This window comes from Marmota marmota, unplaced genomic scaffold (assembly GCF_001458135.2).
Source record: "Marmota marmota marmota unplaced genomic scaffold, marMar, whole genome shotgun sequence".
Taxonomy (NCBI): Eukaryota; Metazoa; Chordata; class Mammalia; order Rodentia; family Sciuridae; genus Marmota; species Marmota marmota.
This window is the reverse complement of record NW_025999944.1, coordinates 7,169,827-7,196,326: the sequence shown is the minus strand read 5'-3', so window position 1 is coordinate 7,196,326 and position 26,500 is coordinate 7,169,827. Positions and strand designations below refer to the sequence as shown.

Below are 26,500 nucleotides of genomic sequence, written 5' to 3'. Positions count from 1 at the left end.
CCCCTGCACACCCATCCTCCCAGCCAGCCTGTGTCATGCTGAGGGCTGGAGGCCTTCGCTCCATGGTTGTGGGGCCTGGAGCTGCGGTGAGAACAGACTGGGGTGGTTGGCCTGCTCTGTCTGACATCCTCCTGCCTCCCCTGAACCTCTCTCTGCTGTGGGTTCAGGTTCGGGTAGGGCGCTCTGGCTGGGGGTGTTTTGAGATCTTGACTCTTCTGCAAAGTACAAGGAGAGGTGCTTGGTTCTCTTGTTGCCAGAAGCACCCCCTCCCCCAATACTCAGCCTGTGCCGTCTCATGGCACAGGGTTCTGCTGAGACCAGACTCCCAGAATGTCACCAGCAGTGTGACTCGGAGCAAAAGGGCAACATCTTAATGGTTTCCACACACCTTGCTCATTTCTGTGCCCCCTTCCCACTATCTAGAAAGCACTCCGTCACTTCTTTGTTTGGTAACCATCTCCTCAGTCCTTTAGAACACAGCCCAAATGTCACCTCTTCCAGGAAGGTTTCCAAGATTACCTAGAAACAGTGAGTACCTCCCTCTTCCTACCTTCAGGCACTATTTTACTCTTTTCTTTGCACTGATGGAGATGGGACCCAGGAACTTCCTCTTGCTAGGCACTGGGCTGTACCCTTGGCTCGACCTTGTGCTGTTTGTTGAGTGTTGACAACACCCTAGAGCTGTGCACTGCATTATCTCACTTAACACTTAAAGGTATTTTTACCCCCATTACAGACAAGGAAACTTGGACTCAGAGCAGCTAAACAACATGCCCAGGGGTCACCTCGCTGTTAAGTGGTCAGGTTGGTATCTGAATCCGGGCAGCTGGACTTCAGCACCCTCCTCCTAATCGCTAAATTACATTGCTTCCCTTACAATCGCCCCAAACTGTAATTATAAGTTTATGGGTCTGTAAAAGTTTCCATCTGTAGAGACCACGACTTATTCATCTTTGCTGCCCTAGAATGTTGCCTACAGTACAGTGCACACAGTAGGTGCTTAATGGATGTGGATGGGTTGAATGTTGAATAAAGAGGCTGGGTGGACTGAGGCCACTGAGGAGGGTGGAGTGCCTGAGAACGGGCCTGGGAGGCAGCCAAGTGGCGACGGTGCTGGGTGTCCGGAGCCCCGAGCAGGAGAGGAGGATCTTGCAAGGCCTGTGCTAGGCCATCTTGGAGTCCCCAGCCTTGCCACAAACTCCAGAACCTAGCACTTGGTGAGCTAGAGAGAGCTTCCCACAGAAGAAAGGACTGCTAGTGTAGGGGGAGCCTACAGCCTGTCCTGTAGAATAGATTTGGACACAGATTCCCCCTGAGGGCAGGGCCTGGTCAAATGTGACCTTGAACTTGACTCCGAACCTTGCCGACATTCTTTGAGTCCTGGTGTCCATGTGCAAAAGTTCTCAAGTGCCTTAATTCCCTATCATGCACGCAGACTTTAAGGGCAGTGGGGAGCTGTGCACCAGCTCCCCGGGCTCTACCTAGCCCTCTCTGCCCATGGCGGGTGGGCCCCTTCCCGAGCTTGGGGGCCTCCCAGCAAGCTCAGGTGGGCCTGTGGGGTTATGCTTCCTGGGCCTGACGGGGAGACAGCTGTCACACCTTGCAGGTGGGCCTGTGTTGGGAAGCCACTGGGTGGCATGTGTGGGAATCCCTCTTGCATTATTCAGAGCCCACTGTGGGGGCCGGCAGTGGCCCCTGAAGTCAACCGGAAAGCGCCTTGCTTGGCCGGAAGAGGCCCAAGGCATGTGTGGTACAGACAGGGCGAGGCGAGGCTGGGGGAGGAGGGAGCTGGAGCACGAGAAGACCCCCCTGCAAGCCGCGTTCATACAAAATGCATTTCCCAGCGTATCCCTCTGGCCTGTCGAGGCCCTTCTGCTCACTGCTCTGTTTGTACATGATAGACAACTAATTAACAGCCAAACCTCTTGAAAGGTCTTTTCAGAGGTAATGTTCTGACAGATTATGTCAGCAAGGAGCACTGATTTGTCTAAGCATGGATCACATTGTTTCAGATTGAATGAGGTGAATATTAAACTGCTTTAAATGTACTCTTCATAAAGCACTAATTACACACTCCCAAGGGGAACAGCCAAGGAATACTAAACAGTAGAGAAGTCAACAGAGGGTTCTTTTTATAGTATGTTGCTGGGCTCTGTGTTTTTCTGTCTCCCTCTTTCTCGCGCGTTCTCTCTCTCTCTCTCTCTCTCTTTTTTTTACAGTAAAATCACAGCACGCTAAAGAATACACATTTATAGCACAATGCTTCTCATCTAATTATATGGCAATCATTAGTTTTAAGCTGGGTGCATTATATTTTCTTTGATATATTATGCCTTAGGCATAACTCTGCATTTATTGCTGCTACTGGCAGATTTTAGTCCCCACCACCCCCCTTTCCAAACCCCAACTCCTCTCTACCCCCACCCTTTAACAAATTATTTAACCCCTACTGTTAGCTTGCTTATTGTCTCAAAGGAGAGAAAAAAAAAATCACAATATAAATTGGCAAAAGAGGGGGAAACAACACACCCTTCATTGATTTTAAGGGGGAAGAAACAGAATCTCACGTTTGGGGAGCTGTGCAATTTTTTATTAACTAGGAGGTGTCCTGAATACACAATCCCTGCTCCCGCAGCCCAGCAGAATTCCTTTGCAACCAATTCTTCCAGATCACACTGAGTTCTCACTTGGCTAAGTTTCACTGTCCCTCAGGGAAAGAGATATTTATACGTATATAAATGGGGTGGAAAGCCATGTGTTGGGGAAATTCCTTCCAAATGCCTGGCTACAGATGTTGCCAGAATTCTGCCCCATCAGTTTTTCTGGGTCTTTCTGACATTCACCCTAGCCCATGGGTAAGGGAAAAGAAGGATCCATGTTGAGATGCCTTAGAATCTTGGCTCCTTGGTCCGGAAGGCAGGAAAAGGCCGAGTTCCATGGAGATGGACGGCCTGATATGACCCACCTGGCTTCTTCTTCATTAGGCCTCCAGTGACCAAGCCACTGAGGAAAAGAGAGTAGAGTCACTTCTGCTAAAGTAGCAGAGCGGGGCTGTCTCTCCTCCATGGTCTTCCATTTCCTCCCCCACACTGACCCTAAGAACCGTGCGATCCTGGAGGTGAAGGGATTGGAGATTCCCTCTGCTCTTTGTTTTATAGCCCAAGAACCTTGGCCAAGAGGGACCGTGCACAGCACTTAACATCACACAGCTCCCTACAGTGAAGGCTGGACCCAGTATCCTGACTCCTGGGCCAGCATCCTTTTCCAAGTAGCCCCAAGCCACAGTTCCTTCTCAGGAATGACCAAGAATTAAAGGACAAAGTGGGCTGGGCACAGTGGTGCATACCTATAATTCCAGCAACTCAGGAGGCTGAGACAGGAGGATTACAAGTTTGAGGCCAGTCTCGGCAGTTTAGCAAAACCCTATTTTGGAATAAAAAATAAAAAGGGCCCGAGATATNCACTCCTGTGAGCCAACTTCCAGAACAAGTTTCTCTCGCATATCTCCCTATCCATCTTACTGGTTCTGTTACTCTGGAGAACTCTGGTTGATACAATGTGCCTTTGCCAGATATGGTGGCATCACTGTAGTTGTCACGTGTGTATTTGACATATATCTCCCCCCAAGAAAGCACCTTTTCCCTGTGGAGATCTGGGTCTTTCCTGTGGATCACCATTAACATATCCTGGCCTAGAGTGTCTGGAGAGTGGAAAGGTACTCATGTGACTGAGTCTGATGTCTGTCTCCCTGAATCTTTAAAGTGATGGAGTTTTCTTCTTGGAGAGTTGGAAGAAATCTTAAAAGCTACGGAGTCCACCCATTCTGGTTGCTGCTGAGTCCCCTTCACAATGTCCCTAACCAAGGACTTGCTCATTTTTGGCTCTTGGCTCCCTTCCATGGTGGTGGGATCACCATGGTGTAGTTCTCACGGCCGGAAGCAGGTGTTTAAGAGCAGCGAATATGGGCCAGCCTGGCTTCAAATCTGGAACTGCCACCCACCAGCACCCTGCCTTGGGTAGTGACTTAGCATGTTTTTTTTTTGTTTGTTTGTTTGTTTTTTGCTTCTCTTTCCTCCCTGGCTGTAAAATGGGGCTTTGGGAGGATGTGACAAGGTGATGCATGTCAAGCAGTGGCCATCCCTTGGGCCTGACTAGCGTTAGCTGTTATTATTGGTAGGAAACTTGCCCTCCTGGCTGAGCTTTTTGCCCCCAGAACAATTACTGTGAAGAACCCCTCCCCCAACCACCATGGCTGTTGTTCTGCCTGTGGCTCATGGATCAAGCTTTCCTCTAGCTGACTGCTGTTGACTGTTTGTTCTTCCACCACACAGCTCTCCCCAGGTGACCCCTGCATGCCAGGGACAGCCGCTTCCTGCTCTCAAGGAGCCCACAGCCAAGAGGAACTTACAATCTCTCTTTGGGACTCCTCTTCCCCGGGGAATCCTCACTGGATTCCTCCCTTGCTCTTTACTTAACACAGTGCAAACGTTTCCCTCCCATTTTCTCACGTGAGATCATCCAAAGAAATAAGCCAGGGATGAAGTATAAATGGCATCAGATATGCGATTCCATTACCCAAGCATCCCTCATAGTACTCAAGAGATCGGGGTTCCCCTGCGCTGAACCTAACACCTGTTCGCACACATGTGAAGAGGCAGGTAACTGTGTCGTCACATCCAGGCTACTCTACTGAGCTATCGCTGGATCTTTGAGGGGGTAGCAGATGGCATGTCACTCCTTCAACAGTCCCCTGCTCACCGCACAAAGCCCAAGCTCAGGTGCCCGGGCCAGCGTCCTGGGAATGTGACCGTTATAGTTCCATGAGCTCTGACCTGTGAAGGTCCCTGCTGTTTGGGAATAATGCTCTGCGGCCATTGACTTCAGCTCCTGGTAGTTGTGTCTTAGAACCTGTGTTTTGTGAGTGAGGGCTGATGGGAGAACGGAGAATGCACTGCGGATTCAGAGCTGAGTGGGAGCCTGGGCCCAGGTACAGAGTGGAGACCAGGCACAACCCCCTGCTGTGTCTTGGGGTAGGACAAACAGTGACCTCTGATCCCCAGCTGACAGCATTCAGTGTCTCTTGCCTACACCCAATCAGGGATCAGCCACCTCTTGACTGGAGGTTGCAATCACTGGGGATGTCCCTGGCCGTGAGGGTGGGCGGGCCAGTGAGCAGAGGAGACTGACTTCCCCTCTTTCATTTCCACCTGAACCAAGTCCTGTGAATCACGTAGCCGGCCCTGCCAGGGACCTAGCCGAGTACTCCCTCTTCATTCCCTTCCCATCCAGGTGTCACCTGCTTCTCAGTTCATTCTTAGGGACCCCTTAGAGGTGTCCCCAGACTTTGCTCTCTTATCCTCAATGCCAAAGTTGCTGAGGTGGCATCCCAGAAAAGAGATGTCCAGGTCACTCTGCCACTAAAATTCCTTGCACAAGATTCTCCATCAGCCCTGGGATAACACAAAAAATCCTTGGTAGGTGCCCGTGTAAGTGCCTGTGTCCTTATAGATACTTGACTCGCCTCCTCCTGGGTGGCCTCCCTCCGTAGCCTGCGCAGTGCCGAGGTTGCGTGGGCTTTTGTACCTCCCCTCCCTGTTTTAGACACTGAGGACACGACCACATTTTATCCAGTTTCTTATCTTACAGCCTAATACTGTGCCTGGGCACAGAGTGGGTCGCGGATATAAGTTTAGTGAATCGTGCAACTATGACCCTAAAAATTTAGAACCTTGGGGAGGAAACATATTGCGGTGGAATCAGGAGCTGGGGGAGCCGTTTGGAGGGAAGCTCTTGCCTCACACAGCAGATCTGGGCAGCCAGCTCCTTGGCCTACTTGGGTGGCCCACTAGGAATTGCATCTTTGAACCTGTGTTTTGTAAGTGAAGGCTGATGGGACAACGGAGAATGCACTGTGGACACCCACCTTCCTGTCACGTCCATGATTCCTCCCTTATTCTCACACAGAATATCTGACCAGGATTGGGGTTCCATCTGGTGACAAGGACATGGTGGGAAGGACATGCTCTTCAAAGTTGGACAGACCTAGTCCTACATGTCCATGTGACCTTGGGCAGTGAAGCCCAGGCATAGGTAATGAGCACCCAGATGATGCCAACATAGTAGAAGAAGCTGGTTTCAGGGGACCACCATATAATAGGGTCCCTGCCTTCACGGAGCTTGCAACCAAGTGACGAATTACTTAACTTTCTGAGCAGAAGCTTGGAATACCCGGCCACAGAGTTGCTGTAGAGATTAAGATAACACACATAAGGTTTGAGACACAGCAAGCACTCCATAAAGTTTCTTAGTGGGTATTCCTGTGCACCCCAAGAAGTTCAGGAAGAGACTGGCCCTTCAGGGACATGAGTGTCTGTCCATATCTTTGTAGGAATGTGGCCTCGTACCTTGATACATTCCTGCACCTGGTCTTGGTGATTACCGAGAATGGAGCAGATGTCAGTGACCACGGAGGGCACCCCGGCACTCCTAGCAGAGCCCACATGGGGAATATGGCATCCAAAACGAGAAGGCTCTCTCTGCTGTATGCTCCAGGGCATCGCTTTCTTCAGTGGGGCTTCTCTGTCCTTGCTCATAGATTCCCACGACTCGCCACCCCACTGGTGGGTCACAACAGCCGCTTTAGAGGAAGGAGGCTGGGTTTGAAGGATCACCTCTGCAACCTGATAGTTGTGTGGCTCTACATTAGTTCTGTAACCTGCTTGTGCTTTGGTTTCCTCCTGAGTAAAGTGAGGACAACAATACCATCCTCCTCACCTCGTCGGGGGCTGGAGAGAGTCCCCACATGTTCAAGGGTGAGACCTGTGAGTTTCCAGTTCCTCTGTAAGTCACACTAAGCAGTGGTGTGAACTTAGTGGATTCTCCCCCCTCAAAGAGGACACTGGGGCTGCTTCACACAGACCAAAAAATCACGGTAAAACTTCAAGGGGGAAACAGTGGGGTGGAGGAAAGAGATATTCTGGGGGCAGGAAGTGGCCTTCCTTTACTTCTGAAATCACACCACCTAGACTAGCACTTCTCAGCCTCTAAGCTGTGACACGCTGGGGTGTGGGACCAGCAGTTGTGAGATGTATCACAGACAAATATGTTACTAATAATAAAGTGCTGCCGTTTTCGAATAATTCCCCCCCCTATTTTTTTTTTGTAAAGTAGAGGGAATTCAAGGTTATCCCTACAGAGCTATAGGACCCCCCTCTCATTCCCATGTGTCTTGTCTCCAAGAATAAGGATGGGTAGAAGAGGGGCCCCAGGAGCTGAGCCCAGCTGGTGTGGATGTGCTGGGATGTGGGGTCACAGACACCTGGGGGAAGTCCCAGCTGAAGCCCCTGACTGGGAAAGGAGCACAAACATGAAAGCCTTTGAGAACAGGTACAAGGCACAGAGAGAGGGTCAAATCCCTGTTTCCACAACCACACTGGCAGAACCCAGGGAAGGAAGTTGACACAAACCAGCACCTGCTACGTGATACCACTTACACAGTGCTCAAGAACACGCCCCATGGGTGGTGACAGCAGTTCCAATAATGTCCCCATGGGGTGGAAGTGGACAGAGAAGAGGCATATGGGGGTCTCTTTGAGCATTGAAAATATTCTATCATTTAATCTTGCTGGTGGTTCTGCGGGTAAAAACCATGATGGTTTTCAAGGCCTGTGTGTTTGGCTTCTGCATTTAGAACTTCTTGACAAGTGTTTAAAACGATGGAATCCTAGTCAAACGCGTAGAAAGTCTTCTTACAGCCTGGGAGGGAACTTCCTCCAGTGCTACAGGGTGTGGGGTGAGGGCGGTGAGGTGACCATGTGAACGCAGGAGCCCTGAGTTAACAGGTCGCTACCAGGTCCTGAAGGGACTGCCCTCCAGCTCTCCCCAGTGCTTCTGCTGCTCCACCCAGTGGCTCTGTGTCTCCTCCCAGCTACCCCCTGGCAGGCGACAGCCTTTTGGGAGCTGATGTCCCAACTTGGTTAGCACCCGCGCGTGTACACACTGGGATCCTCGTCAGATATCTTATTTTTCTTGGCGATACAGCTCCATGGCACAGGGAGGAAGGGTGCTATCACGGTGTGTTGGGAAGTGCCTGAGGTTTGGGGTGCTCGTGGGAGCCCCCCGAGTGGACTCAGTGAAGGGAGCTGGACGGGCACCCCTCGCTGGCTATCGGAGGCAGGGATGCTGAGGTGCCAGCTCCGGCCACCCTTGTGGAGCTCACTTTGTTTGCTTTGTGTGTTACTTTTCACCCGCCCCTTCAGTTGCCAAGGAAACAGTGACGCAGCCCTGGGCTGGGCCTGGGCTGGTCAATACGGAGTCTTCCTAGGCAATGGTTCTGGGGGCGAGCCTGATGCGGGAGGGCTGGGGCAGAGGTGTGGGGGCCCAGGACAGGGAGCCGAGGGGGCGTGGGGGCGGGCAGGTTGCTGATGTGCTGGATGCGGCATTCCACTCCCACCCTTGACCCTGTCACTGCAGGTATAAGGCAGATGGCTCTAGGGGCCCCAGGGAACAGCCTTTCCTGCCTTGGCGTCTGTGTGTCCTGGGTCGGTGAAGCCTGCGCAGCCCACAGCTGAATCAGGAGCCAGGAGAATGGACACCTAATGCCTTTATATACATTAGGGGGAGGCACTGGCTGGAGGCTAAGGTTCCGGGGGCTCCTTCTCTATGTGAGAAGTGTTCCCAGGATCGCTTCCCATCCTTACACCACCACCTCCAGTGACCGAGACCCTTGGGGCCTCCCCACCGCCGCGTTTTCACTTCCCAAGCCTCATCACTCCGTGTCACACTCCCTGGCCTGGCTCTCTGGTTGTGCCTTCAGCCACCCTCACCCCTCACTCCAGCCATGCAGCCGGGGCTCCCAGGCTGGCTAGGTGGTCTGGTCCCTGGTGACTTGACGTGGGAGAATTACTGTGTTAGGTTCCTTTCCAGCTGCTCTGGTTTGAGCATTTGGGTGAAGATGCTCTGAGTCCTATCCCTGGCCCCAGGCTGCCCGCAACCTGGAGAGTTGACACGTGGCCTCTGCTCTCGATGCCTCCGCTCTCCTTGCTGAGATACCATCATGAGTCTTGCCAGCAGCTAGAGCCTCACAGCCTAACACTGGAGCAGACCTCCCCCCAGGACCGAGGTCCCCTGCCGGCCCGCCTGCCTGCCGGCACTCTGTCATTTTCACTCTCACCCAGTCTCAAAATCTTGGAGTTATTTTTGATTCATCTATCTCCTTTATCACCCTTATCTAGTCACTTATCAAATCCTGTCAGTTCTTCCTTCAAAACGTCTCTAGCATATGTCTCTTCCTCTCTTAAAAATAAGTTTCATTGTTTTTCTTCATATCAAAGAGAAATATGCTCAGTGTAGAAAATTTAGAAAATACAGTTCCCATAAGCAAAGAAAAAAAATTACCCACAATCCCTCCCACCGTAGCTATTCCCATTATTTGGACGCATGCCCAGTTAGTCTCTTGCCCCTGCTTACGTGTCTGCGCCCTGCTCTTTCCTTCCATCCCTCTCCATTCCGGCTACCCTCCCTCCCTCAGGGTCTCTGGACTCTCTCTTCTCTTCCCCTGCTGCCTCGGGGAGTTGAACCACCTCAAACCCTGCCTTCATACTTTCTCATTCCTACAAGGCAAGTCCGGGGCAGCTGTGAAGCCACAGGAAATAGGCACCCCTGTGGGAAGAAGCCCACAGCTTGGCAAGCATATGGCAGGGGCCTTTCTGTGAATTAGAAAGAAGTCTCCCCTTCTCCAGGGTGGAGGAAGTGTGCACTGTGGTTTCAAATGTGTCCCCCAAGGTTTGTGTGTTGGAAATTCAATCTCCAATTTCAGATGCCGATGGCATTTGGAAGTGGCTTCGGAGGTAATTAGGGTTAGATGAGGTCAGGAGGGTGGGGTCCCCATGATGGTATTAGTGACGTTATAAGAAGGGGAAAAGAGAAGCGGGCACACTTGCTCTGTTCTCTGCCATGTGATACCCTCTACCAAGTTATGATGCAGCACGAAGCCCTTCCCAGATGCCAAGGAGTTGCCAACATCATGCTCTTAGAACTCCCAGCTTCCAGAACCATGAGGCAAATGAACTTGTCTTCTTTATAAATTACCCCATCTCAGGTACTTTGTTATAGCAACAGACAATGTAGTAAGGCATCCCAAGACTAGTTCAGTGGCTTAGTGGACAGAGAGCAGCCTCCCTTTGGGGGAGTAGTAAACCCTATAGGAGGTGGCCCTCATCAAATCTGCTTTTTCTGCGTGGTTGCTGAAGCCTACCTTCGCAGGTACAAAGCCTACCTGAAGCCTCACCTCTCCCCCCAGCATTTATTCTCCCTGCTCAGGCTGGTCTGTCCCTACTTGTCAAATACATGTGATCCCTCACTCCTCAGGCTCCTGCTGAAGCTGCATCCCCCAAGTGCAGCCCTTTCCCTACCCTCACATGCCCATCCTTGGAGGTGTGGCCCAGGCTCATACCTCAAATACCTACAGAGTCCAGACAGGTCCCCTGAGTGCATCAGGCTGTGGGTGGGGGTCTGTGGTGAACGGGAGAGGGCCCGGGCAGGCCCGATTTTCCTCCAGGTTATTGAATACAACCTCCCGTTTTTCTGTGTTATACATGACAGATGCTCCTTAACTTATGAGAGGGTTATGTCCTGCCAAGCTCATCGTAGATGGAAATTATTGCCGTGGAAGGTGTATTTAATCTATCTTGCTGCTGTCTCTGTTTAGCTGTGCTGTACCATGGGACCGTGAGTTGTTTTCCCTTGTGATCACGGGCTGACTGGGACCTGTGGCTCATGGCCACTGCCCCGCATCAGGGGAGAGTTTTGCCCCTCGCCAGCCGGGGAAAAGATCAAAGTTCAAAATCCCAAGTACGGTTTCTGTGGAACACAGATCACGTTTGCATCATCCTAAGGTCAAAAATCACTAACTTGAACGGCGGTTAAGCCGGAAACTTCTGTAATTCAACACTTCAAAAGACCTAACCCGGGCAGAAGAAAGCTATCCCACTCCCCACCCACTCATTTCTCCTTGGGAGATTTCTGTGCCTCTGCCCCCACGTCTCCTTGGTCTGCCCAGCCCTCCGCGCAGAAGCAGGATGCATGTCTTGGCAGTGTAGGATATCTGGTTTAGTGGAAAACACGTTTATTTATTCACCCATTCAGTAAGTATTTATTGAGCACCTCTGCAGGCTTCGTAGTGAAAGAAGCCCCTGGGTTGACTTCTGATTCCAGCACCTTCTTGAGCAAGTCACTTAAATTCTCCAGGTCTCATTTTTTGACCTGTAAAATGGGGATTAAAGTAATTCTCGGCCCACGCGCTTGTGAGAAGGCACTGGAATCGTATATGGGAAAGCACTTTGCACACTGAGAAGCTCTGTGAAACGCCATTAGCTCCCCATCTTCCCTTGTCAGGGCAGGTTAGTCTTAGCTTCCTAAATAGTGGGAGCTGGCTCCCCTACGGTCCTGAGTATGGATCAAGCATGGGATAAAGTACTTGTGGGTTTGTTGATAGGAGGTATTTATAGTACCATCTCCACCTCCTTCAACAGAGGGTTTGCATAGGTTACAACAAAACCATCCGTAATGAAATGCTAACATAATGCTATTGGTCACGACCAGTAGCCTTGACGGAACTCCTACCCCACACTTGGCACTGAGCTATGAAGAGCCTTGTGATCATGGCTTCGTTGAATCTTCACAATTACTCTTTGAGGAAGGTACTATCTTTGCCCCCATTACACAGACGAGGAATCTGGGGCTTGCCTCAGTCAAGCGACTTCTCTGGGTCTGTCTAGGTAGGCAAGAGAGGGAGCAGGGAAATAACCGGCACAGTGAGCCTGCCTGTGGCTTTCGATGGTTTGAGATGATTCGTGCAAAAGCATCTGGAAGAGTCTCAAACTGCAAGCATGCAGTAACTCATGCCATTACGACGGGGTTACGGATCCATTATATACTTAACTTTATTTAATTCAGTCCTCACAGCCACCCTGTGAGGCAGGTATTCTTGTATCTGTTTTTTTTGAGTGAGGAAAGCAGCAATCAGAGAGACTCAGTGCCTCTGCCCAGGCCACACAACTAGGGACTGAGAGGCTGGCTTGGGACTCAGGTCCTACTGTCCCCTTGGCCTTATGGTCAGCTGTCGGGGGCTCAAGAGCCTTGCCTTAGACACAGGAAAGGCTGCTTGAGGTAACATTGCTGATGGTATTCTGTGGGCCGGTGAGCTGGAGGGCTTTTGTGAAGGCCTTCGAGGTGGCCTCTACCTGAGGCTGATGTGCCTCTCAGGAGTACCTGAATGGCTTGGGATGCTGGGGCTTGGGATGTCAGAGCCAGCACATGAGGGCCCTCCCTGTAAACCTCAAGGGAACAAAGACTTACAGAACCTATCTTGGCCTTCCCCGCCCCCTACCCATTTTTCCCCCCAAAGAAAAATGAAAGAATCTGATAATTACTTCTATCTACCACCCAACTGTACTAATTACCAACCTATTTCTTCACAGTGTGACAGACACCAGCTCTGGAAAACACATAGAGATAAATTAGCACTAATTGGTTTTCCTCTGGCTGTTTGAATTAGTATTTAAAGCTCCAATTACAAAGCAGAATAATTGCTATTAATGTCCTATCGCAGTACAAAAGGCAGTTCTCTCGAGAACCAGCCCAGGTGTATGATTACTCTGATTACAGCGTATTTAACCTGGCTCGTTAAGAGGGAGACATGGGGGACGGTTTCAATATGGCGGACAGGCCACTTCCTGCAGGGCAGAGGGCTTGAGGGGTGGACTGTGGCTGGAGGAAGAAAGGCTGAGCTGAGGAGGAAGGAGGGGAGAAGTGGGGCAGGCGTTGGGGAAGTGTGTGGGATTTCTCAGTGGGGCGCCTGGGGCCCACTCATGCTTCCCTCACTTTCTCCCGGGACCTTCCTGGGCCCGGCCTTCCTTGCTCCCTCTGGAGCCTCCTGTTCATACCACAAGGCAGCAAAGCCCTCGGCAGGCCTCGTGTCCCTGACGGGGATGGTTCCCATGGTGGTCTCAGACTTGTAAGAGTGAGTGGGGGCCTGCCCCCAGCCTGGCCTGCTCTGCATGGAGTTCCTCTGGGCTTTAGGAGGGGGAAGGTCTTGGCTTTGCCTCCTCTTTCTTTCCTGTTCCTCTACCTGAGACCCTTCCCTGCTCTGCCTAGACGAGTGATGGACGCTGGAGGGGTGGGGAGGGAACTCCGAGAGCAGCCTGAAGGGCTCTGCTGAAGGCTGTGGGGGTAGCGTCCAGGCTCTCCAGCTCCTTGGCTGGATGGCAAGACCTCCAGCCTCCAAGAGCCTCACCGCGTCACCTGTAAAATGGACATGACAACCCTCAGAGGATCAAGTGAGGACCGACGTTAAAGGGCTGGGAATCGCAGGCTGCTGCCCCTGTAATGGTGGGTGACTTCTTTCACATGGAGTGGCCATGGCTTGGGCTGGATCTGCCTCTTGCTGTTCCTTTCTTTGGCCTCTTCCCTTTCTGGAACTTTCCTTCCTGCTTTCTGTCTCCCCGGCTTCCACCTTCGTGCTTGGCTCTCCTGGCTCTCCCCATTCAGGCGGGGATGTTGAGAACTCAATGAGTTCTCCTTTCCTGGCGCAGCTGAGTTGAAGAAGGGAGGGCTATGTTTAACCCAAAGAAATGAGTCACTAATGGTGAACTTTCAGGCAAACTGAGATGATATTTTGTGGGGGAGCGTGAGGATGTCACAGCGCTCTTCAGAGCCCCCTAGGCAGCTGTCTACCCGCTGACACACTGGCTTGGCGCGGGCCTGCGCCAGGCTTAGTCTTAACCAGAGAGGAAAGGAGGAGGCCCTCGGGGAGAAGGCACTGCGACAGGACAGGAACTCACTCGGGGACACCAAGGCCCCCATAAACCCAGCTGAGGATGCTGACCCTGGATGTTGAGGTCAAGGCATGGGGCTTCCCGTTCAGGAGCTGCTGGCAGGGAGGTCTCTGGCCCATCTGTCCCCATCAGGGACGGTCAGCTGTGTTTTCTGCGCAGGGGGTCCCTGAGGCTGTCCTAAGGAGTTCAGCCTCCCCGAGGCTTGCGGTAGTTTTTTTTTTTTCCCCTTATCTCTTGTTGCCCTGTCTTGCTCCCCGAGGCCCCCTCCCTGTGGATGTTTGGGGGTTAGACCCATCTGATTTCCCCTAGAGAGCCCCTAGCCCGTCTGTCCTGTGCCCTTCTGAGCCCTTGCCTCTCACCGGCTCTTCCCCAGCCACCATGCCTCCCTTGGTCCTGCCAGCCTCTGTGTGACCTCCCTTCCCAATTAGGGGAGAGATGCCACAGGGCAAGGGGCAAAGCCACCTCCTTGGAGCAGGAACCAGATTCGGCCCAGCTCTGCATCTATTTGTCATGTGACACCTTTTCTGTCACCACTCGGGCCTCAGTTTCCCACCTGTGCCATGAGAGATGGGCTTCGAGTTCTCTTTGAAGGCAGTGTTCTAGCCTGTAGGCTCTCCTTCCTTCTCCACCCACCTGGTCCCTTATCCTGAAGCTGCTGGCATCTCCTGGCAGTGTCCTTCAGGGACCCTGGGCCCAAGAGTTTTGGTAAGGGGGTGTCCCCAGGTGGGCAACGAGAGGGGTGTCAGGACCTGTCTGCCAGGGGAAGCCCCTGGGTGGTCTCTGCCGGGTGGGCCCAGCTGTAGCAGCCCAGGCGAGGAGTGGCAGTGCCAACCAATCCCTCCCTTACAACCATGTTGGGAGGGAAGTGCAAGGGCCCGTGGGTGGTGTTCACGTATGGGGGGGGGGATTTCTTTTTAAGAGACAAGGTGGGTGGAATGGGGGAAGCCAGCTGGCTGTGGGCTCTATTTCTACTGACAAGGCTTTACCCTGTAGGTGTGAGGAATTCCAATTAAATATGCAGCCTATTTGTCTGTGTGTGGGAGAGGGTTTGCTGGGAGGGAGGGGGACGGAGGAGCGTCTCTGTCTCTGCGGCATACCAGCAAACCAGAAATTAGCTCCGTTCATCACAGCACACGGGGCTTCCCTCAGCCCTCCTGTGCACTCACAGGAGTCGCGAGAAGGAGACAGACAGAGGAAGCTAGAGAGAGGTTGGGGAGGCGGGTTCCCCAGGCTGGGAGGGCTTCCGGAATCTCTGAGTGGGCAGGAAGGATTGCCCGACTCCTTGGCTCTTGGGGGGGTTTCCCGTTCTGAAAGCGCGGCAGTGAGCTCCTCTGGGCCATCTGTCCCCACCAGAGAAGACCAGGGTGGTCTGGGCTCACCCCTGGGACAGTGAGGGTCTCTGATACACATGGGGGTCCCCGGCCAGGGCCACCCAGGGCACACTTCATCACCTCCACAGAGCCCCAGGGCATCTTCCCTCCTGTGTCAAAGGGAAGCCTCAGTTGGGGGCAGTGGTTTCTTTGCAGAACAGAATCCTGAAATGCTTTAGGGGTGCCTGTGTTGAGTAGAAGGACTATGCCAAGGTGTTTTGGAGGTACATGGGCCTCCAGAAGCCACTGCAAACCTTTTGCCCTCCCTTCATCTCTCTTTTTACTCATAGTTGGGGTTTGATAGAAAACGAGCAGTCTCCTAATGACGAAGGCCAATCTACGGTGAAGCTGGTCCATATAGTCTTTTGACAGTAAGAAAGATCAGGAGGTTTCCCTGGGTGCCCAGGCAGATGAGACCTTTCTATTGTCAGTGAGGTTCACTGCAGGGTCTGTTGGCCCCTCTGGTCATCATCGGCCTTGTTTGAAGCCTGGATCCACTGGTCTTGAATCCAGGCTGCCACGCCACCCTCTTGTACCCTCGGCTCACCAGTTTATCTGTTGGTGAGGTCCTCTGTGTTTTTGCTTATCTTTCCTGGATGCGGTTTCTCTCCCTATTTGCAGACACTGAGTCCTCCCCACCTCTAATCCCACCACTTACTTCCCACTGATTAAACACACTCGTTGTAGACATATGATGCTAGGGAGCAGGACGGATGGACAGGGAGAAGGAGACTGGTTGGTTGGCTGTTTTTTTGATCAAGTCATCCAAAATGTCGTTGAAGTCCACACCAGCCAGTTTCTCTTCAGACCAGGGGATGATTGACAGAGGACCTTGTATCATTAGTCAGTCCTGCATGGAGGACGGCTTGGGGGCAGTGGAAGGGGCAGCTGGTGACTGGTCCCAGGGAGGGCAGGCTTGGTGACAGATGGGGTGGGCATTAGACAGAAGAGAGGGTGGCACTAGTGAGGTTGGAGAGGGACGGTGCTAAAGAGGACACAACTGCACAGACAAGTAGTCAGGTGGGCCAGGACCACCAGAAAGCACCTGCCCAAGGAGCAGCTGAGGGGTCAGTCCCACCTTCCCTCCTGATTCCCCCTCCTTCTTCTCCTTCTCTGCTCTGCCCCTCCTCCATTCTCCCCATGTCCCCCCATGCAGCAACTCTCACATTTGCAGAGTGGACCAAGAGGGCGTGGCTGCCCCACGGGAGCCTCCAGGGATGGGAGGACCAGAGCACAGTGGACGGCGGGTCACAGCCCTAGCCCCAAAGACGCTCCTATGTTCAACAACAAATAGACGTTTTTGGAAAACCTTTGGACCTGCTCCCTGCTGGCCTATCAGGCCATGTGGAGTTGGTAGAGAGACAACACTGGGCTATATTCAGACACAGGCTAGGGTCCCTTGCCTTGGACTTGGATGGACTGACCTCAGTGGACACCAGGGATGCAGCACAGAAGGATCCTGCCGCCCCACCTTCTTATCACCCCCCAACTTCCAGTTGAGCACCTCTGTTATGTAACCTTGGGTGCCATGTGGATCCCACAGGTGACAACCAACACTGTCCTCTAGGAATTTGTAGACTAGAGAAAAAATGCCCCTCAGCAGGAAGAAGCCCCTCTGTCGCTTTCCGAGGCCTCAGATATGGGTTAAACAGGCCCCTGGGACAGAGGTCTGGGCTGCTGGCCGAGGACAATGTGAGCACTCCATCACCCGAGTGTTTCCTCACGCCCAACCTCACAAGAGAGAAGTGCAGGATGTGGCCCTGTCCTGGGGCAGTGCTCTAACTGGAGAAGTGGGAGGACAACTGGACCACAGGTTGCTACAGGGAACGCCACAGGAAGGGCTGCTGTGGCCACGGGGTCACGGATACACACGAGGAGCTGCTTAATGTGGGATTTGTACCAGGTTGGGGAGGATGAGATGGTGGGTGGGATCCTTCTAGAGAGTGACCTGAGCCAGAGCCCAGGGCAGGCAGGGAGGAAGTGGGGAGGGTCAGGCCCTGAGGAAGAGCAGGCTTCTGCTGACCAGCTCTCCCAGTAACAGGTGGAAGACAGCCAGGAAGCTCCACCCCTGGCTCCCGACTGCCCCGGCCCTGCTGTTTCTAGCTCTTCTCACCCAGCTCCACACGCCTGTCACCCCAGAGCTGGGGGTGGCTGGGGCCCAGGGGAAATGTTGTGAAAGGCAGAGCTGCTCCGAGCCCCCGGCCTTCCTCTTGAGAGGGAGGAGAGAACCCGACCGTGAGGTATTTTCCTGGCGCGGAGGATAACCCTGTAGGAGGCAAAGGGAATCCAATTAGACATGCCAGGCTGGGAGCCGCCGCGTGTGGGAAAAGGTCGTCTTTTGCTTTCTGGCTTCGCTGACTCTCAGTGAGACTTTGCAGCCGGGCTCCCTCATGCCTGCCCCCCAGGCTCCACTTTCCTCTCCCAGGTCCTCAGCCCATTCTGACCACCACTCCATCTAACTCAGGGTGGGACAGTCCCCACGGAGAGTGACACCCCTGAGACAGCAGCCTCCCAGGCAGTGGCCACCACACTCCCTTTTCCCTCTCTAGTTGCCTCTGGTATGGGGGCAGGGGACCCTGCCTCTCACACCCCTGGAGCTGGGTGCTCATCTGTACCTGGCTCTCCTACTTGTCCTGGGCTCATTGAGCTCTGTGGCAAGTGTCTGTCTCACCCTATTTGACTTAGATAAAAAGTGACAAGTGATCTTACTCCCCCTGACCCAACTGCCACCAGCAGTGAAATCAGTGACCTTCCATCTGAGACCGGATCCTGCTGCCTCTAAGGTGTCGCACTCAGTTTAGGCAGTGCTGGGGGACAGGTCCTGGGCCTCCTGGGGCCCTCAGCAGGTGCTGCTCGGCCCCAGCCATTCCCCCTGCCTTCCTGCCATCCAGTCTTCCTCCTGTGTGGTCCTCCTGGGAGGGGAAGGGTCTGTTGATGGAGTGAGCCTGAGGCCACCTTTCTGCCGAGATGAACAGAACTGAGTGGAGATCTTCCCAGAAAACCCCTGGAGAAGGTTCTGGAAGTTCTGACTGCCTGAGTGCTGGGCACAGAGGACATTGCCCAGCCTTCTTGCTGCCCTGGCCTGGCCTCTCCCTGCTTAGCGGAGGCCATCTGAGGGCCATCTGCTGCTCCACTGAGGCCATCTGAAGGGGATCTTTTTAGGGAAGGCAAAGTCCTCCCCCGGTCTTAGCGCCCCTCCAGAGTTGGGGCCTGCTGCCACCAGGGATCTGACTCCTCTGTCACTTCATCACAGGCTGTCCTCCGAGGTGTGAGGAACTCCAATTAAGCGTTCAGCCAGTCTGCCTGTGTGGGGGGCCTGGGCTGTGGGCGAGGCAGAGCCTTGCTGGCTGCTGCGGTGACTAATCCTCACAACACCAATTATGAGTCTCTGGGGAGTAGGTGGTGGGAAGGTGGGCGGGGGAGGCCGGGGGCAGGGGTTTCCTCACCCAGATAGCTGCCTGGTCCTGCGGCGCTGGCCAGAGGGGAGTTGGAAATCCTAAGAAAGGAGAGTCCCCGGGATCCAGAGTCCCCTCAGAAGGACCCTACCCCATGCGGGTCCAAGGGGCCCCGTGTTTGCATTCACATAGGCTTTTCCGGGACTTCTGAGGCACAGGTGCTCGTTCTCGCTATGACCTTGAGGTCGCTGATACTGGCCTCAACTTGCAGGTGAAGAATCTGAGGTGCAGACAAATAAGTGACTTGTTGAAGATCACCCAGCTAAGAGGAGATCCAGCTAGGGGATCTCCAAGTTTCAAGGTGTCACAGAGGCCACCAGGCAAATACCTTAAAGATCTCAGCAGAACATCTGAGTCACCTCCTGTTATGTGAAGAGACTGAGAGCCCAAGGAGAGGCTGGGCTTGCTCCCTGGTCCCCTACCACACCTGCCTGTCAACAGGTAGAATTCTTGGGCCAGCATCTCCATTGGGAACATTCAATCTTTTGGCAAATATCTACTGATTACTTTTTTAAAAATTATTTTTGGTCCTGGGGATTGGGCCCAGGGGTACTCTACCACTGAGCTACATCCCCAGCTCTTTAAAAAAAAGAAAATAAAATATAAACTTTAAGATAGGGTCTTAATAAGTTGCTGAGGCTAGCCTCAGTCTTGTAATCCTCCTGTTTCAGCCTCCCAAGTTGCTGGGGTTATAGGCATGTATCACTGTGCCTAACTCCATCAATGACTTATACAGCATCCCTTGCCCCAGGTGGCAGGTGGAGAAGGGCCAGGAAAGCCAAGCCTGGAAGGAAAGACACCAACTGAAGCTTGAGGTTCAATAGCAAATACAAGAGGTAATGAGGATCCTAGAATAGAGAACTGAATTGGTGTATTGGGCTGGGCAGAAGCTGGACTTGAGTCCCAGGCCTGCCACCAGGGTAGAGGAGGGCAGTGGGAGTGAGGGCATCTGGGGCCAAGGTCTCTGCAGGGGTTATCTCTGCCCTTCTCCCTTGACCTGTCCTGAGAAGCAGAACAGATCTGCCCTTTGACCCGGGGGACCCTTTTTAAGAGCAAGTCCAAGAGAAGTGCAGAAAACAGAGTTCAACAGGAACGGAGGGCTTTCCCATCCCTGGGACCTCTGAAAAAATGTCAGTTGCAGATCTTGAATCCCAAGGGATGTTTTCCTTTGTACACTGAGTTTCTGAAGTGTAAGCATATGGGAGGTGGTCAGCTTTCTACCTGGAGATGGGGCGGGTTACAGTTTACTTCCTCACTGAGGCCCTGGTCAGCTTCACTGATGACAGTTCCCCAGGCCTTTCCTATGGCTTTGTTGGTTCCAGGTGAGTCTGTGCCCGCAGGTCCATCTGTCCCGAGCACCTGTATTCCCAATGTCTGCAGGATACACAGCAGGAGACGGGGAAGCCAGAGGCATTTGTGACTTTGCCTGTGGATAACCCCAACAGCCCAGAGGAGGGTTTTGGGGCTACCGCATCTCATTGACCCTTTGGGGTCCACATTTCTCCTGGCCTGCTCTTGAGAGATACCTTCTAGGAAGTGAGGTGAGAACCTGGGGAGGTCCCAGGCCCCCTCCTCCCCCGACCCCCAGGCAGATCAGGTGCTTGGGTCAGTGTGGCTCATCCCACTGACCTGGAGGGGTCCTGTGTCAGTCTTGTACTTTCCTTTCCATGAAAGGACCAGAGGGGATCCAGGGATCCTCCTGGCCTAGGGAAAAGAGAACTCACAGGCTGAGCACCTCCCATATGTCACCCTGTGCCTGGAACTGCACTTGAGTCATCTTGATGGATAACCCCAACAGCCTGTGGGGTAGACACCATCTCCATCTCCAGCTAAGGAGGCTGGCTCGAGGCTGGGTGACCTCCCCATGGCTGCACACTTAGCAAACAGTAGTGTCGGGCTTCAAATCTGGAACCCTGGCTTCCCAGTGGATAGCCCTTTGATTCCAAGATGACAAATGACCCTTTGTCTCCTACTGGCCTGATCCTGGGCACCATGTTCTGAGCAGAGGTCCCAGAACCATCCCGGGGGTGGGGCATCTCCCTTTAGGGACAGGGCATGGCCGCCCCTTGTTCCTGCCCTATCCTGCCCACCATGTTGGACTGCCCTTGGCTTGAGATCCTGGCTGCGGCCCCTCCTGACAGTCCTGTGGAGGAGTAGGGAGTTCCGGAGGATGACGGGAGGGGGAAGGGGCTGGTGGAAACTCCCCGAGCAGGCGAGGCAGCAGGCGCGGGGCTGGGAGTGGGGAGGAGGGACCCGGGGGTGGGTTCCAGGCTTTCCCCCACACTTCCTCAGGGATCGCTTTACATAACCAGGGCTGCTTAGTCACCGCTTTTTACTTTTTTTTTTGGAAACAGTTTTCTCAGCATCACAGCTCCGTCTCCATCCCTTACTAGTCACCGGTGCTAGGGAAGTCCCTTTTCTCCCGTTCCCTAGGCAACCCAGCACATTTGCCTTTCAAATGCTCCAAGGCCTGGGCGGGGGTAGGAGTTCCCTCCCCCTGTACCCAGGCCTCCCACACAGCCACTCCCGCCTCAGTTGGCATGTCAGGTGGTCCCGCCACCGGAGACATCTGGAGAGACCAAACTCCCTGCCTGGCCTCGGCCCCCATTCTGAACCCTCACATTTTCGGGTTTGGCTCAGGCTCAGATCATGCCTGGAGGTGCCCCAGCTGGACTTTAGATATGGCTGGCTCTCTGTGATCCTCTCTGGGGAGAGGGAGCAGGCCAGGCATGTTTGGGAGGTGACAGAGCTGGGCCTATCTCACCAAGGCCCAGGAAACCCACTATACCCTAGGTGCAGGGCCCAGGCATCTCACTCCTGGTGGGGCGAAGACCAGGAGTGTGGCTTCCTTCCTTCTTTCCTCCCTCCCTCCCTCCTCTTTGGCTTGCCTGCTGTTGCCCATGCCAGTCTTGAATGGATACTGGTGCACAGGGGCTTGGGAGAATTACACTTGGGCTGGGTGTGGGGAGGTCTCTTGGTGTAGATGCCAGAGACACTGGACAGAAGACTCAGAAGGCCAGACACTGTGTACCTCCTATGCTTCCCTTAAAAAGAAAGGCCATAATGTTGACCTCAACCATGGCAGGTGCTTGACCATGGGGCTCCACGCTACTTGCGTGAGCTGTGAAAATGGAGAAGTACAAAATCACAGAGCATGTAGGACCTTTCCTGCATTCACTTAACACACATTGTGGCAGACCTACTATGTGCTAAGTATTGTGCAAGTCCTTGAACATCCACTGGATCCAGGCCTCTGCCTCCTGGGGCATGAAAATGACCAAGCCACCCATCCGAGAATGTTAGAGAACTACAATATTCAGACAGAGACTGCGAGGGCCACATATGGAAGGCCTCATTCAGGCTCAGAGTGGGGTCAGGAGAAAGGCCTTTCAGAATGTCTTCTCCAAGCAGGAATTCTTAGCCTAGGACTCATGAGCAGGCTTCAAGAGGTGGATGAATGGCCAGAAATTGGAACATTGTACACCTTTGTGTATGTTTATATGGGTATTTCTTTAGGGAGATACCCACCAGTTTCATCCAACTGGGGTCTCCAGAAGGTTCAGGACCTTTTATTAGAGGCTGACCCAGCTTTGGAAGCAGCGCACTTTCAGACATCCTGAGAATGACAGCCTGCGCACACATGGCACCTGGAGTTTAGTGTCCACAGTGGTAACCTAGTAAACTGCCCCCCAGGACTCCTGGTGTTTGCTACTGCCAGGGTCAGGGGTCTTTCCAGCCTTCCTGCCAAGACCCACGACAGGCAGCAGCCACCCCAGGTCCAACCTCAGACAGAGGGGACTGGATGGGCACCTGCTTCTTCTTTGAGAATGGTCCCCCAGCTTTGGGTAGAGGGCCTCTGCTTCTCCAGGAGAAGGATTTGGGCAACCTGGTACTTCTCAGGCTGTCTTCCTCTTTCTAACCTCAGTTTTATTTTCCTTTTATATTTAGATGCTTTTTCAGTTCTTTCTTGAGACTAAGTGAGTGCAGACCAATTTTCTTTGGGTTTTCCCTCTGAGGAAACATGGGTGTGGCTGTCCAACTGGGATAGCAGGTGTCTGTGGATGCGCCCCTCCTGGGGTTTGGGCACGGCCAGCTCCCCCTTGCTTCTGGCTCAAGGCTCAGCTCCCCACCCCTTGTCTTGATGTTGGTGCCTGGGGTTACTCTGCTAGGACTCACAAAAGGTGGGTCCTCTAAGGGCAGCTGCTCGGCTGTTCTTGGAGGCTCTCTGCAGCTTTCTCGTGACTGGTGGTCAGATGCTCAGCAAGATTCCTAATAGTTCCTGGTGGAACCAGGTTCCAGGATTCCTGGGAGTTCCATGAGGGCCATTGTTTTCAGCAAGATCTCAGCGCAGGGATCACCATGCTGGCAGCAATGAATAACACTCACAAAGCCCATACTTGATTTCAAGTGCCTCGTGTCCACCGGCAGTGGACAGAGAACAGGCGTAGAGTCTGACCTAAAACCTAGAACGACTCTCACTGGCCCAGTGGTTTTGGAGGGGTTATGTAACCTGTCCAGGCCTCGATTTCAACATTTGGAGAAGGAGGTGGAGGACACCCAGCTCTAGGCTGTCATGAAGATTACACGGAGAGCCTCTGGCATGCAGCAGCCACCTCAGATTCGTTGGTTTTCCTCTACCTCTCGTCCCTGTGCCCTTGCCACCCAAACTGAGTACGTAGTAGCGTGCAAATGCAGTAGAATGTCAGCGAGGACCGAAGGAACATATGAAGGTTTAGCGGAAGAAGCGGGGACTGGCAAGAACAGCGGCAATGATAAACAAGCCACACCCATGGAAGGGAGGATGGTTTCATGAATCAAAGGCAGAAAAAGGACTAGAGAAGGCAGGAAGAGACAGAGTGTGGTTCTCTTGCAGTTGTTTTTAAAATTTATCACTGGTTTCTTGATTTTTAAGGGAACTGAGGCAGTGGGGTGGCCGTGACCGGGCTCCTAGCCTTGAATTCTGACCCTGTTGCCAGCCACTGGCTGTGACCCTACATCCAACATCCCGACCTCGAGTCCCGGGAGACGTGCCAGGCTTGGGTGCTGCCAGCCGGGAGCCTGATTTAGCACACGCCTTGTTAAGAGAAGCTAATTAACAAACCTGCATTTAAATAAGCAGCCGCCCGGGTGTTTGTAACCACCGCCTTATTGAATTGTGACAAGTTATTAGCCCTTGCATGTTAAATGAAACAGAAGCATCCAGGAAAAACCCCTAAATCCAGTCTGCATAAAGCAGATTCCTGCTGAGAAAATGACGGCAGCAAAAACTGATTCACTCCTGCTTTGGGGAGAACTCCAGCCCCCCCCCCCCCCCCCATTCCAGGTTATATAACTCTCTGTCAACCACAAGACACTGGGAGAATGGCAGCGAGCCGGAGGCGAGGACCATCCGAGACACTTTGGGCTCCCCTGGAGGCTCTGCCACCTTTGGAGGGTGCTGGGGACATAGCCTGGTCTGTGCCTGTGGGTGGGGCTCCAACATGTGACTGTGGTGGACCGGATTCCTCGGCATCCTGGTGTGTTCACACCCTTGCTGCCAAGTTCCCCTCAGCTTTCCCCAGGCCCAGAAGTTGTTTCCGGGATAGTGAAACAACAGAGCAGCTCAGCACAGACCCAGGCGGCCCGGACTTGTGACAGTGGTGGCTTCGCTCAGGAAGCTTCTCTGCGTTTTCCTCAAATGATGGGAGGATATGAACGAGGGCCAAATTCAGCCGCGCCCTGCCGATTCTATCATTGAGGAAAAAGAAACAAACAATTGGCCCTCAGCTGTCCCCAGCCAAGGGTGCCAGACCTTACGGAATGGAACTGGGAGCTGCCTGCTCTTCTGGGACACCTGCAGGAGTCTGGCCCAGGACGGAGCCACAGCCATATCAAGACCCCGAGCATCTTCCAACATGGCCTTTCAGAGAAGGCCAGGACTCTGGTGTGGGGCAGAGTTGTGGGCTGGTTTGGGACAGGTGCATCTGGCCACAGATCCTGCTCCTGTTCACCAGGGGGAGGAATATTGAGGCAGAAGCCCGGATAGGGAGGTGACAGTGGTCGGAGGTGGGACAGTCAGATGGAGGTAGCTCAGCCACGTGGTAGCACGGTAGTGACGTGACATGGGAAATCTGTATGTCCTCTCTGGGCCTACTCCCTCCTTGGGGGGTTCTGTGAATTTGAGTCTAGCATGGAGGAAGTCATCAGTGAGTGACATAAGGGAGGTAGAGTGGGGACCAACAGGCCACCGCGGTGCTGTTTCCTGGGCTTTGCTGCTGCCCACAGTTGACCCTGGAGACAACAGGTGTACGTGAAAGAACACAGGCGTTGCCAATGAACTTGGCTGAGTTTAAATCTCAGCTCTGCTCCTTATAGCCAGGGGACGCTGGATAACTGAATGAACTTCTCTGAACCACAGTTTCCTACTACATCAGTAGTGTCCGTGGTTATCTCAGTGTTGTAGTAGGAAGGAAATACGAAAATGGATGCTTTGAAAGTGCTCAGAGCTGAGCAGAAATGAACCCACCTGGTCCTTTTTCTTTCCCTCCTGCCCACTTCACCTGTGTGAATCCCGCCATCCTGGGAAGGCTCTGGATGAGTGGCACAGGGAGGGGTGTCCTCCAGGAGTGTTTTCTCCGAGGGTGGGGAAGTTTGCTCGTGTGGTGAGAGCTTCAGGAGCGTTGGGGTCTGTTTATAGGCTTATCAGTCAGGTTAGCGTGAAGTTGGCGCGGAGAAGTGGTCCGAAGGCAAGAATTAGAGATGGCCTGGAAACCTCAACCTGTCCTTGCTGGCAGGACATTCTTCGGGTCTGAGACTGGTTGATATGGAGGAAGAGGGGATCCCAGCATTTCGGCAGGTAAGTGCTGTTTTCATGGCACCCATACCCTCTCCCTGCAGTCCAAAACCACTCTTCGTACAGATTCCCAGTTGTCCAGTAATGGCAAAGAGGAAGAAGGATATAAAGGGTAACCATAACATTCACTCTTCTCCACCGTCACTCTTCAGTCCATGAATGCCCACTGGGGATTAAACATGGTCTTTCCTCTCAAGGACTTGAGTCTAGTTGAGGAGTCAGAGACATAAACTACTGTGCTGTGTAAATGTGCGGCCATGCTAAGTTCCACGTGGGGGGGTGGAATGCGTGGAGGGGGTGGCCTGCTGCCTTGGAGGATGTGACGTCTGAGCTCAACATTGAAGGATGCTCTAGGCAGGTGAGAGATGGAGGCGAGGGCTTGGGCAGGCAAGAGCTTAACTAGTTTGGTCTTTGATGCGTTACAAATGGCCTTGCAGAGCATGCAGGGAGAGATGAGCCCCAGGTCCTCAGGCAGGAGCCCAGGTGGAGGCAAGGAGGGTGCAGTTAGTTGGAACCTTTGGGAGTAGAGGGCTCATCTTGGAAAAGCTGGGGGTTGGGGGGAAGGGGTGCATAGGAGTGGGATCAACAGGCAGGAAAAGTCTGGTAGTGGGAGGCACCTGGGGAGGGCTGGCTACAGGGTGGGAGGAAAACTCTGGCAAGCAAAGAAGGAGTGGGTTTCAAGGTGGGGGTTTCTTTCTAACCACCCTTCCCGGCAGCTTCTAGGACGAGAACCCACATGTTTCCACCAGAGGTGATATGCGAGGGTCAAAGAGGAACAGTTTATCAGGAAAAAGATGGTAAACTTTTCCAAGGAAGACAAGGGAGGACTTGTTAGAGCAGGCTGTTCTTGGGGGCAGTGTGTCTATGGAAGGCCAGGTGAGTGAGTGGCAGGGGCTCCTTGGTGGCAGGAAGGTTCCAGAAGCCTGAGCTATGGCAGTGGGAACAGAGTGAGCAGGCAAGGTGTGTGTGTGTGTGTGTGTGTGTGTGTGTGTACACGGCGGGGGGGGG

The 26,500-nt window shown here is 53.3% G+C and overlaps 1 protein-coding gene across 9 annotated transcripts in view; it reads right to left on the bottom strand.

Moving 5' to 3' along the window:
- The window catches only part of Pebp4 (phosphatidylethanolamine binding protein 4), a 231,877-nt gene that overhangs the window by 39,272 nt on the left and 166,105 nt on the right, over nucleotides 1-26,500 (bottom strand). For 5 of the 9 annotated variants that reach the window (XM_048801588.1, XM_048801593.1, XM_048801592.1 and 2 more), the window contains 3 exons: nucleotides 20,290-20,364; nucleotides 19,882-20,034; nucleotides 15,670-17,471 (listed from right to left, as the gene is read on the bottom strand). The exons of 2 other annotated variants lie outside the window; for them this stretch is intronic. In XM_048801588.1, the coding sequence (XP_048657545.1) occupies nucleotides 17,196-17,471; nucleotides 19,882-20,034; nucleotides 20,290-20,364 (504 nt within the window). In that variant the 3' untranslated portion in view covers nucleotides 15,670-17,195. Of the gene's footprint in view, nucleotides 1-15,669; nucleotides 17,472-19,881; nucleotides 20,035-20,289; nucleotides 20,365-26,500 lie in introns of those variants that run through there. 2 more of the 9 variants (XM_048801589.1, XM_048801595.1) reach the window with 2 other exon arrangements.